The sequence below is a fragment of the Pseudophryne corroboree genome, chromosome 11 (genome assembly GCF_028390025.1).
Source record: "Pseudophryne corroboree isolate aPseCor3 chromosome 11, aPseCor3.hap2, whole genome shotgun sequence".
In the NCBI taxonomy this organism is placed as follows: Eukaryota; Metazoa; Chordata; class Amphibia; order Anura; family Myobatrachidae; genus Pseudophryne; species Pseudophryne corroboree.
In genome coordinates, this window is record NC_086454.1 from 122,682,601 (window position 1) to 122,695,186 (window position 12,586).

General features: G+C 45.9%; 1 protein-coding gene across 4 annotated transcripts in view; it reads right to left on the reverse strand.

The window, feature by feature from the left end:
* Positions 1-12,586, reverse strand: part of EPS8L2 (EPS8 signaling adaptor L2) — a 379,476-nt gene that overhangs the window by 80,817 nt on the left and 286,073 nt on the right. For all 4 annotated transcript variants that reach the window (XM_063944781.1, XM_063944780.1, XM_063944782.1 and 1 more), the window contains 2 exons: positions 6,807-6,968; positions 6,473-6,619 (listed from right to left, as the gene is read on the reverse strand). In XM_063944781.1, coding sequence (XP_063800851.1) covers positions 6,473-6,619; positions 6,807-6,968 — 309 coding nt within the window. The remainder of the gene's footprint in view (positions 1-6,472; positions 6,620-6,806; positions 6,969-12,586) is intronic.

Here is a 12,586-nt window from a genome sequence, read left to right on the forward strand (position 1 = left end):
TGCTGTTTTTTTGCATCATCGCTGCACAGCGAACAATTTAAGCTACCGATCAACTCGGAATGACCCCCCAGAATCCCGACACACTGCGGTAAGTATTTTTACCCTTTCCCAACCTTAATACCTACCCTAACCCCCTCCCACAGCCTAATCTTAACCTTCCCCTCCCGCAGCCTAACCCTATCTTCCCCCACCCCTGCAGCGTAGCCCTAACCCTCCTCCTAGTGCCTAACCATAACCCATGTACTTACCTCCAGGATGTGCCAGGATTTGAACCGCATGCAGTATAGGTAAAACCAACATGGGATAATGCCTGTCACAATGGCAAGTAGCTTTGGGGTCCCCCTGGTTCCCCTGCCTTGTGAGTACTCAGAAACCCCCTGTGTGTGCCACTGATAAGGGGGCCTTTATTATTATTAATGTTACCCTAGTACTTTATGTTGAAATGCAACCACCACCTCTTGGCCATGATGTATCCATAAACACTTGTCTACAACCTTCTTCTTTGCTTGTGTGATCCATTTGGTGCATAAACAAATGAAATAAGACATCTAGCACCCAATGCGAAATGAGTTCATGTTTGTTAGGCCCATCTACTTTATTATGGCCAGCCAATCAGTATTCAGCGTTCACAAGGAATTCCGTGCAACTGTTACTGTTCTTGTGTGAAGGAATTTTAATTCTGCATTTTGGGTTCAAATGCCTTTCTCCTCTGTATCAGGCCCAAAGTGTGTGACGTTTATAATTTTATGTACTTGTTACTAAGGGCCATATTAATTAATTAGTATTTTCAGGATATCCGGATCCCTCTCCGTCGGCCACTGATGACATATGTGCCCACTATACATGCGCATTGGCTGCAGAGGAAGCAGAGTCCATTTCCTGGCAAAAGACTATTGCTAGAGCTGCCCCATGTAACTATAAACTAGTTCTGAAAGTCTAAACGAATGATCTCTAGATCAAAAATCTATTGGTCTATCTGTTCATCTCTTGTTAATATTATGAGTGGTGTTTTCATGTTAAATAGTGCATTTCCTTGTGGTCTTTTAAGCAGCTGAAATGCACTGGGTATAAAACAATAAACCTATTTATAACTGTATCTGTATTGTGTAATGATTTCCAGCTCAAAACTAATAGCAGTATTGCAGTCATGTAAAATATGTATTTATAGCATGTTAAATATGGAACAAGGCTGTATAACTGCTATAATTACATGAGTTACTATTTTATAGAGAACGATGGGGGTCATTCCGAGTTGATCGCACGTAGCAACTTTTTGCTGCCGGTGCGATCAACTAGACGCCGCCTATGGGGGAGGTTTTTTTTGCATAGCAATGCTGCGAACGCTTGTGCAGCCCTGCTATGCAAAAACATTTTGTGCAGTTTCTGAGTAACTTTTAACTTACTCACCCACTGTGATGTCTTGAGCCTGTCCGGTCCCGGAACTGACGTCAGACACCCGCCCTGCAAACGCCTGGACATGCCTGCGTTGGACTCACCACTCCCAGAAAACGGTAAATTGACGCCCCGGAACACCTTCCTCCTGTCAATCTTCTTGCGATCGCAGCAGCGATTGCTTTCTTCATTCTTCTTGTCGTTGCCCAGCGAGCAATGATGCGCCTGCGCATTGCGGCCGCCGCGCATGCGCAGAACCGACCCGTTCGCACCGCTGTGAAAAACAGCAGCGTGCGAACAGGTCGGAATGACCCCCGATGATCACACCTCATAATTTAGCAGAGGTATGGAGCCGCCAGCACTTGGCTGTAAGAGATGCATAGACCAGCACTCTCTGAGAAGTCGCTCCCCTTGTTTTTATAGATTTACCTCCGTAGCACTCATACTAAAGCTGGGTAAGGAGCCCACTTTGGGAGCAAAACAAAGGGGGTAATTCAGACTGGATCGCTGCAGTCTGCAGCGATGCAGTCTGGATCATTTTGTGGAGTGCGCGCGCGCACCCCAGGAAGACCTGTGAAATGCTAACAGCATCTCAGGGCTGCGATCGCCTCTGCCTAGATCGGACCGGTGTTAGCGTGGTCTGGACAACACAGGTGTATCCAGACCGTTGTGGGCCGCGATGGCTGCGTGACATCACAAGCAGCCGCTGCGACCCGGGACGCAGCGGGTAGCCGCCTGCCAGTGCAGCTAGGCTGCGCAGGCAGGGAGCTACTCGCCGGGTGCGAAAGGGTAGGGCCTGACATGCGGCGCAGTCTATCCCTGTGCTGGGCATCCCCCCGCATGTCAGAGAAACTGATCGTAGATGTGCTAAATTTAGCACATCTACGATCAGATCTGAATTACCCCCAAAATACAGCAAGTAACTGCCCCTGGATAAAACCATGTAGCACTGCAGGTGGACAGATGTAAAATGAGAGATTTAGATGTGAGAGGGGTATGTCCGATATCAAATCTAAATTTCAGGTTAAGAATAAAGCTGCCCATTATTTGTGGGCTACATGCAAAAACAGCCAGTATTTCCCCTGCAGGCAAACATAATAAATATATCTGCACCCCTTGCATTGCACCATGGTTTCTTCCAGATACATTACTTGCTCTTTTTGCTTTATTCTTTGCACAGAACCATCCCCTTTTGTGCATTCTATTGTCTAATTTTATTACTAAACTATGATACTAAAAACACTTTCCCGGCTTAATAAGGTCATTCCCACCACAGTAGCCTGCATTCATATCAGACCGCCTTTATGCCAAGGAGATGAATGGTACTAATATCCTCAGACTGTTTGTGATCCTGCAGATACAGCATAATGTTGTGCCTTCCAGGGTGCTTGGCATTCTGAACTCATATAAAGCACTCAGCTTGGTGCCGTAGTAATATTTGGGAAGTTCTAGAACTCTTGCTCACCCATATGTATTGGCTAACTCAAGCTTTTATACCAAAGCCACAATTAGGGCTAGCTGTAACATCCCCATGAGCCTTCCCCTCTATGTTTTGCTCTTTCCATTCAGCTACTGTACTTGCCATATCGATTAGATCCTCCTGGCAGATATGTGGACTCAGCTGAGAGAATCTGTACAAACATGTTTTATTCTATGCAATTAATAAACTTTAGACTCAGCTGTCATAATGTCATTTATTTCTCATTGATATTCTGCAATATCTGTGCTTTGTGGATCAACAGGGACAAGTCTCTGGTGATCTTTATAGTCCTGCAGGTGGAGACTGTCAGCGACATAACTCTTCTCCACTGCGTTTCTCATTCAGATATTTGTGGGTTTGAGGTCTATCTGGATATAAAGCTGTTCCCTCCATTAAACCTGTAACTGCTGATTAATAGATCTGCTACAAAAACCTGCATCTAGTGGCATTTACCTCTTAATATTTTGAGATATATTAACATCTAGAAAATGGTATATGTGCCAACGTGTATGTATAAACTTCAAGTGTTTCAATTTTCTATGTCTGGGTGTCAGTTTGCACGCTTGAGAAAGGGTAACTTGCAAAGCCTCCTTAGTGAAGTGTGGATTAAACCCATCTAATGTATATTTATATTATTTAAATGCTCATTTATAAACAAATGGTAGTTCCTGGACCTGGAAAACCCTGCTTTCAGAGTTATCAGTGGCTTGTTCAGGACAGTTCTTCCAAAAGAAATCACTGGTACAAATAACTAATCAGTCATAAATCTTATACCCTTTTCACACCAAAAAAACAGCTCTAAACTGGGTTATTCAACACAGTTTCAAGCCATGTCACATCGGCTGGACCCGGGGTATTGTCGGATCTTCCCTTTATTGGCGCTTGGAGATGACATCATCACCAAGCACCGGTGATCCGGTCCTCTGTATGCTTTTAGCGTGACCTGGGTTGGATGACCCGGGTCACATTGTTCACAGAGCAGGCTACCCGGGTCTGACTTCCGGATAACACAACCTGGGTAGACCCTTTCACAACAAAACCAGATCCGGATTGCCCTGGCAATAATCCAGGTAATAAATTTGGTGTGAAAAGGGGTATAACAGAGCCATTAGCAGATTCTAGACTTTATCATATAGAGGGGGGTGTACTAAACCTTAGAGAGATAAAGCGGAGAAGTTGCCCATAGCAACCAACTTCTGTCATTTAATAGACTTTGACAGATAAATGATAGCTAGAAGCTGATTGGTTGAAATGGGCAACTTCTTTCTCTTTATCGCGCAAAGGTTTGATACATCTCCCCCATAATATTAAAGCTCTGATATGAAATAACATATTTCTTCCTGAGCTATGATCCATCCCTAGCTGTGTTACCTTGGTGAGACTAGTTGTTAAATATTTATGGCATTTCTTTCCTAGCTCTCAGTTTACCTGTTTCTCAGACATTGTGTATAGGTATATCTTACACTGTATTACACAATGCCGGTATCTGTAGTTACAACACACTGTGCAAGCACAAATCAGCTCTCTGGCAGTCACCGTAACCTCGTCCCTTTACAGAAAGTGTAATAACAAAACTCTGTAGCACAGCTATGTACTCAGTCTATGACTGCCTGTCCAGCTCTGTATTCCCCTTTAGATAAGATGGTTCTTAAATTAAAGACTGATCTGTCCTCGCCTACACTGATTGGAAGGAGGCTATTGCCCTAATGTGGTACAAATATCTATTAGTCTTATTATTCCCATGATAACCTGTATAAGATGGGTGCACGGCCAAAATGAAATTTGAATCTGGAACTGCAATCCTCTGTCTTATGATTTGGTTCTACTCCCATAATAAAGCATGCTGGAGGAAACGTGTATAACTTTGCATTCCAGATTTAGCTTCCACCTGATCTCTCCTGCTCATATTTCTCTCTTAGAGGCCTATTTACCAAATAATATTTGTGTTATATTCCCCAAAGCAGGGCCGGCGACAGAAGTCTTGGGGCCCAGTACACCGATATCTCTGGGGCCCGCTCAACCCCCCTTAAATTGTCAGAGGGGATCTTTAAAAAAAAATGGAGTCTTTCACTCAGACTGTCAGTGAGCCCAGCAGGTGGTTTTCTTGCTGGGATAAACGGCTCTTCGGTGGCAGGGACATACAGAAAAGCGCCAGCGCAGCGACATGCATAATGATGGCAATACAGCATGGACCACAGGGACTGGATACAGTGATGGGGTAAAAGGAGGGGGGAGGGTTTAGTGGGACGGTTAATTGTACTCCTTCTTAAAATGAGCAGTTGGAGCATATTTGTGTCCCTGATCCTTGGGGCCCCCATGAACCTCGGGGGGCCTGCACATGTGTCCCCTTGGTCCCCCCTGTCGCCGGACCTGCCCCAATGACAGATGTTTTGGGGGGATATCTGCAAATATTAAGTATACCCGAATGTATCATGCTGCTGGAAACGGACCCACCATTTCCAACAGCAGCTGCAGCCCCCCTATGTTTCTACGGGGGCTGCAGAGCTGTCAGATTTGTATTCCTGGATAGTGAACATTAGTAAATTCCTATGAAAATATGTATTTTCCCTTTGTGAATTTACAGAAAAAAAATATATTATTTCTGCATTAAAAATCTTGTCAAAGAGAATACTACTCACATCTTGTGGTATAAACGTATGGACTGACCTGCTGTATGAAAGAGCAGCTGCAAAGCAAATCTCTAAACAGGATTAGATAGATTATCCTGATACATATTCGCTTCCACGCTGATTTCAATGTACTCAATTTAACAGTATCTCAAGACAAGACAGTGAGCATACTGTACAGTGGGCTGTGACTCAGTATACGTATGTCGTTGCCGTTAGTTACGTTTTTGTCCCTGGGTTGCAACCTTCCAGGTTCCTATGCTTTGTTATGACTAAAGAAATCATGTGTATCATACACCTAACCCAAATCTTTAAAAGTTCTCTGAAAATCCACCTCTCTAGTAGAGGTTATCCTACTCCGACGTACAGACCTGCCAAATTTACACGTCCACATGTAGGATTTCTTTGTGCACGCTGAAGGTGCGCACAAGTTGGCGTGGCCTTGTGTTCACGAGGCCACAATCACTGGTGTGTGACGTTGTAACGGTGTGACACGCTCCTGTTTTTCGGCACACTGGGGGTGAGCCCTGCACTCTCCCAGCTGCTGGCCTGTCCCCAGCCTCTACAGGCACTAAATAGATGCACTGTGCTGCACACAGAGCAACAGTGAGGGTGTTCCCCAACCTCCTGACCAGCGGGACTGTCCCACTGAAATTGGGATGACTGGGAGGTACGTATACTACCCACACCACTGCACCCTCACTGCTATCCCAATCTCCACTCTAAGCCACACTCGCTCCTCATGCCACAGCTCTGCCCTTCTGTCATTAGATTACAATGAGTAGGGCCCTCTCTATCCTTTTTTTACATCTGCATTTATTTTGTCTACCTTGCATGATATCCCTGGTTTATGCATGCTCTGTTTTCTCCACTGTCCGGGGCTGTGGATCACTGCTGCACCTCACAATAACACAATACCACTGAATGGAATTACTCAGAAGCCATAATAGCTAATCCGCTTTACAGTGCTCACCTCCATCTCACAGTTGAAGAAATGTACATCAGGCTTGCTCTGGTCTGCCTCCTGACATACTAGGAGCAGGATGTTGGGGTAGCGATGGGGGCCTGGGATGCTCTGGCAATGGTGAACAATGGACAAAGGGAAAACTTCCAATTCTTCCTGTCATAGAAGAGAGACAAGCGTCAGTCAGTGTGCTTGTTGTTATACAACTCACTAGGTAGTGTTCTGGTTATATGACCAGACCACGCCTAATGTCGCCCTTTCAGCTTCATGCCCTGCTGACAATGTATACATTTGTGTTATAGGTTTCGTCAGTGCAGTCTTGTAGTATACAGAAACACTATACCTGTGTGGCAGAGTCTAGAAGGCTGATTGAGGTGTTCATAACCTGCAGAACCATCTCCTGGGCCCAGATTTTATCCTTAGATTCCAAATGAAACAAACGTTTTATAGCATCATCCACGGTTCCAAGAGCATCGTTCTTATCCAACAAAATGGTGGCCAGATGCTAAAAAATAAAGAGGGGACACTCATTATATATCACATAAAATGATAGCGGGTAGAACAAGATGGCTTTTTTACACATGTGCATTGCCGAACACACAGGTCAATAAAACAATAGACGTTCAAGTTAATACACGGCCCCAGCATACAAACTCCCTGTTAATTATCCATTTCCTGCCTGCTTCACTAGGAAGCAGGTGGGATGCGGGAGATGAGGCCACTCTTCCGTGGGTGCGAGGGACTGTCCGAAGGATTGGAAGTCTCCCGCAAGTAAGCCTATACAGTATGTACATTATTTCTGGCACATCACAAAAATAGTTCACTCTTACCCATAATACACACCAAAAAGCGGAATATTCTGCTAAAGCTAGGCATACACTGTACAGTTTTATATCAGATCACCTGCCAGATCTGGTTGGTTGGAATGAAAATCTGGTAATGGGTGAGAGCAAATGACAATCAAGCATCTGGTCCCAAACACTGCAAAATGGACAAAAATTGGCATTCAGACAAATTGGATACATTCATAATATAACCAATGTGTATAAAGGACAGGTTTTGTACAAGTGTGAGTGGCTGTGCAAGGACTGCGATGCTCACTGTAAGCTTCTTTAAATGCTGTAATACCGTTTGGTGCGTCCTTAGATGCCACCATCACTCATACCATGGAAATTTGCACCTGCCCCATGCTAGGTGCAAATTCTCTGTCACTCTATGACCCCATTAGATGGACCATCTTCGTGATTAGCAACCTAACAGTAACCGCCCTGCACGTTTCTAATACATTCCTGATACTGTGTGCCTCAACCACACACTGTGCCTCAGTCAGCGCTGTATGAAGGTTTAGGAATTTAGCGCACAAAGGGCTGCCAAGAGAAATCCTGGGCCCCGATACATTAACTCCCCCCCCACACCCCCACCCCATGGGTGTGGCCACAGTATATGTATATCTATATATATCTGTATAGAAATATATATATATCTCTCTCTCTATCTATCTATCTATCTATCTATCTATCTATCTATCTATCTATCTATCTATCTATCTATATATACAGGTTGAGTCTCCCTTATCCAAAATGCTTGGGACCAGAGGTATTTTGGATATCGGATTTTTCCGTATTTTGGAATAATTGCATACCATAATGAGATATCATGGTGATGGGACCTAAGTCTAAACGCAGAATGCATTTATGTTTCATATACACCTTATACACATAGCCTGAAGGTCATTTTAGCCAATATTTTTAATAACTTTGTGCATTAAACAAAGTGTGTGTACATTCACACAATTCATTTATGTTTCATATACACCTTATACACACAGCCTGAAGGTCATTTAATACAATATTTTTAATAACTTTGTGTATTAAACAAAGTTTGTGTACATTGAGCTATCAGAAAACAAAGGTTTCACTATCTCACTCTCACTCAAAAAAGTCCGTATTTCGGAATATTCCGTATTTCTGAATATTTGGATATGGGATACTCAACCTGTATACACACACTGCTCAAAAAAATAAAAGGGAACACTTAAACAACACAATGTACCGTATTATACTCGAGTATAAGCCAACGTTTTCAGCACTTTTTTTTGTGCTGAAAAAGCCCCTTCGGCTTATACTCGAGTCAGTATTTAGGAGGGACACGGCTCTCCTGTGTCCCTCCTGCGTCTCCGGCGTGTGTGTGTTAAAGGAAGTGCACGAACTGGCACTTCCTTTAACACACACACGCCGCTGGAGACGCAGGAGGGACACAGGAGAGCCGCGCGCTGTGCCCTCCATGTCCCTCCTTCAGAAGACAGCGCGGGAGCGGCGGAAGGTAAGTACAGTAACTGGCACTGTGGGGCATATCTGGCACTGTGGGGCATATCTGGCACTGTGGGGCATATCTGGCAGCATGAGAGCATATCTGGCAGCATGAGGGCATATCTGGCACTGTGGGGCATATCTGGCAGCACGAGGGCATATCTGGCACTGTGGGGGCATATCTGTCAGTATGAGGGCATATCTGGCACTATGATGGCTGTGTACGGCTAGAGCTGCATTTCCCACCCTAGGCTTATACTCGAGTCAATAAGTTTTCCCAGGCTTTTGTGGTAAAATTAGGTGCCTCGGCTTATATTCGGGTCGACTTATACTCGAGTATATACGGTAACTCCAAGTCAATCACACTTCTGTGAAATCAAACTGTCCACTTAGGAAGGAACACTGATTGACAATCAATTTCACATGCTGTTGTGCAAATGGAATAGACAACAGGTGGAAATTATAGGCAATTAGCAAGACACCCCCGATAAAGGAGTAGTTCTGCAGGTGGTGACCACAGACCACTTCTCAGCTCCTATGCTTTCTGGCTGATGTTTTGGTCACTTTTGAAAGCTGGCGGTGCTTTCACTCTAGTGGTAGCATGAGACGGAGTCTACAACCCACACAAGTGGCTCAGGTAGTGCAGCTCATCCAGGATGGCACATTAATGCGAGCTGTGGCAAGAAGGTTTGCTGTGTCTGTCAGCGTAGTGTCCAGAGCATGGAGGCGCTACCAGGAGACAGGCCAGTACATCAGGAGAAGTGGAGGAGGCCGTACGAGGGCAACAACCCAGCAGCAGGACCGCTACCTCCGCCTTTATGCAAGGAGAAACAGGAGGAGCACTGCCAGAGGCCTGCAAAATGACCTCCAGCAAGCCACAAATGTGCATGTGTCTACTCAAACGATCAGAAACAGACTCCATGAGGGTGGTATGAGGGCCCGACGCCCACAGGTCTGTGCCCAACACTGTGCAGGACGTTTGGCATTTGCCAGAGAACACCAAGATTGGCAAATTCGCCACTGGCGCCCTGTGCTCTTCACAGATGAAAGCAGGTTCACTGAGCACATGTGACAGACGTGACAGAGTCTGGAGACGCCAAGGAGAACGTTCTGCTGCCTGCAACATCCTCCAGCATGACCGGTTTGGCAGTGGGTCAGTAATGGTATGGGGTGGCATTTCTTTGGGGGGGCCGCACAGCCCTCCATGTGCTCGCCAGAGGTAGCCTGACTGCCATTAGGTACCGAGATGAGATCCTCAGACCCCTTGTGAGACCATATGCTGGTGCGGTTGGCCCTGGGTTCCTCCTAATGCAAGACAATGCTAGACCTCATGTGGCTGGAGTGTGTCAGCAGTTCCTGCAAGACGAAGGCATTGATGCTATGGACTGGCCCGCCCGTTCCCCAGACCTGAATCCAATTGAGCACATCTGGGACATCATGTCTCGCTCCATCCACCAACGCCACGTTGCACCACAGACTGTCCAGGAGTTGGCGGATGCTTTGGTCCAGGTCTGGGAGGAGATCCCTCAGGAGACCATCCGCCACCTCATCAGGAGCATGCCCAGGCATTGTAGGGAGGTCATACAGGCACGTGGAGGCCACACACACTACTGAGCCTCATTTTGACTTGTTTTAAGGACATTACATCAAAGTTGGATCAGCCTGTAGTGTGTTTTTCCACTTTAATTTTGAGTGTGACCCCAAATCCAGACCTCCATGGGTTAATAAATTTGATTTCCATTGATAATTTGTGTGATTTTGTTGTCAGCACATTCAACTATGTAAAGAATGAAGTATTTAATAAGAATATTTCATTCATTCAGATCTAGGATGTGTTATTTTAGTGTTCCCTTTATTTTTTGAGCAGTGTATATGTGTGCTATTTAAATTCATTCTGCAGCAGGACAAAAACTCCAAACATATAGCCAATGTCATTAAGAGCTATCTTCAGAGTGAAGTACTAGTCCTGGAAGTGATGATAAGACCTCCACAGAGCCCTTGCCACTCTGCTCCTTGTGCCGCCTTGGCGGTTTACATGAGCTACTGCGGTGATGTTGTCTGACTGGATCAGAACTGGTCGATTGCGAAGTAAGATCTCCGCTTGACGCAGGGCGTTGTATATGGCCCTTAGTTCCAGGATGTTGCTGTGAAGACAAGTCTCTTGACTTGACCAAAGTCCTTGGAAATTTCTTCCCTGTGTGACTGCTCCCCAACCTCGGAGGCTCGCGTCCGTGGGATCCAGTCCTGAATGCCGAACCTGCGGCCATCCAGGAGGTGAGCACTGTGCAGCCACCACAGGAGAGATATCCTGGCTCTGGGAGACAGGGTGATCCTTTGATGCATTTGTAAAAGAGACCCGGACCATTTGTCCAGTAGGTCCCATTGAAAAGTCCTCGCATGGAACCTGCCGAAGGGGATGGCCTCGTACGAGGCCACCATCTTCCCCAGGACACGGGTGCAGTGAAGCACTGAAACCTTTTTTGGCTTTAATAGGTTCCTGACCAGAGCTATGAGCTCCTGAGCCTTTTCCATCGGAAGAAAAACCTTTTTCTGTTCTGTGTCCAGAATCCGGCCCAAAAAGGTCAGACGCGTTGTAGGAACCAGCTGGGACTTCGGAATATTGAGAATCCAGCCGTGCTGTTGCAACGTCCTCACTGACAGTGACATGCTGTCCAGTAACTTCTCTCGAGATCTCGCTTTTATGAGGAGATCGTCCAAGTATGGGATAATTGAGACACCCTGCTTGCGCAGGAGCACCATCATTTCCACCATTACCTTGGTGAAAATTCTCGGTGCCGTGGAAAGCCCAAACGGCAACGTCTGAAATTGGTAATGACAGTCCTGTACCGCAAATCTCAGGAACGCCTGGTGAGGAAGAAAAATCGGAACATGAAGGTAAGCATCCTTTATGTCCAGGGAAACCATTCAATCCCCCCCCTCCAGGCTGGCGATTACCGCTCTGAGCGATTCCATCTTGAACTTGAACTTTTTCAAGTACAGGTTCAGGGATTTCAGATTCAAAATGGATCTGACCGAACCGTCCGGTTTCGGAACCACAAACAGGGTTGAGTAATACCCCTTTCCTTGCTGGAGAAGAGGAACCTTGACTATCACCTGTTGCAGGTACAATTTTTGAATTGCAGTTAACACTAACTCCCTTTCTGACGGAGAAGCTGGCAGGGCCGATTTGAAAAACCGGCGAGGAGGCATCTCTTCGAATTCCAGCCTGTATCCCTGAGAAACAATCTCTATTGCCCAGGGATCCACCTGTGAGTGAACCCAGACGTGGCTGAAAAATCGAAGACGTGCCCCCACTTGATCTGGCCCCCCCAGGGAAGTCCCAGCGTCATGCGGTGGATTTTGCAGACGTAGGGGGGGACTTCTGCTCCTGGGAACTAGCTGTGTGCAGCTTTTTTCCCTTGCCTTTACCTCTGGCAAGAAAGGACGATCCCCGTACCTTTTTGCTTTTATTTGAACGAAAGGACTGCATTTGGTAATGAGGTGCCTTCTTAGTATGTTGTGGGGGAACATAAGTTAAAAAATTCGATTTACCAGCCGTAGCAGTAGAGACAAGGTCCGAGAGGCCTTCTCCAAACAACTCCTCCCCCTTGTAAGGCAACGACTCCATATGCCGCTTTGAGTCGGCATCCCCCGTCCACCGTCGGGTCCACAAGAGTCACCTAGCAGAAATAGACATAGTATTTATTCTGGAGCTTAGTAAACAAATGTCTCTTTGAGCATCCCTCATTTATAACGCAGCATCCTTGATATGCTCTAGGGTCATTAGAATGGTATCCTTATCTAGGGTCTCAAT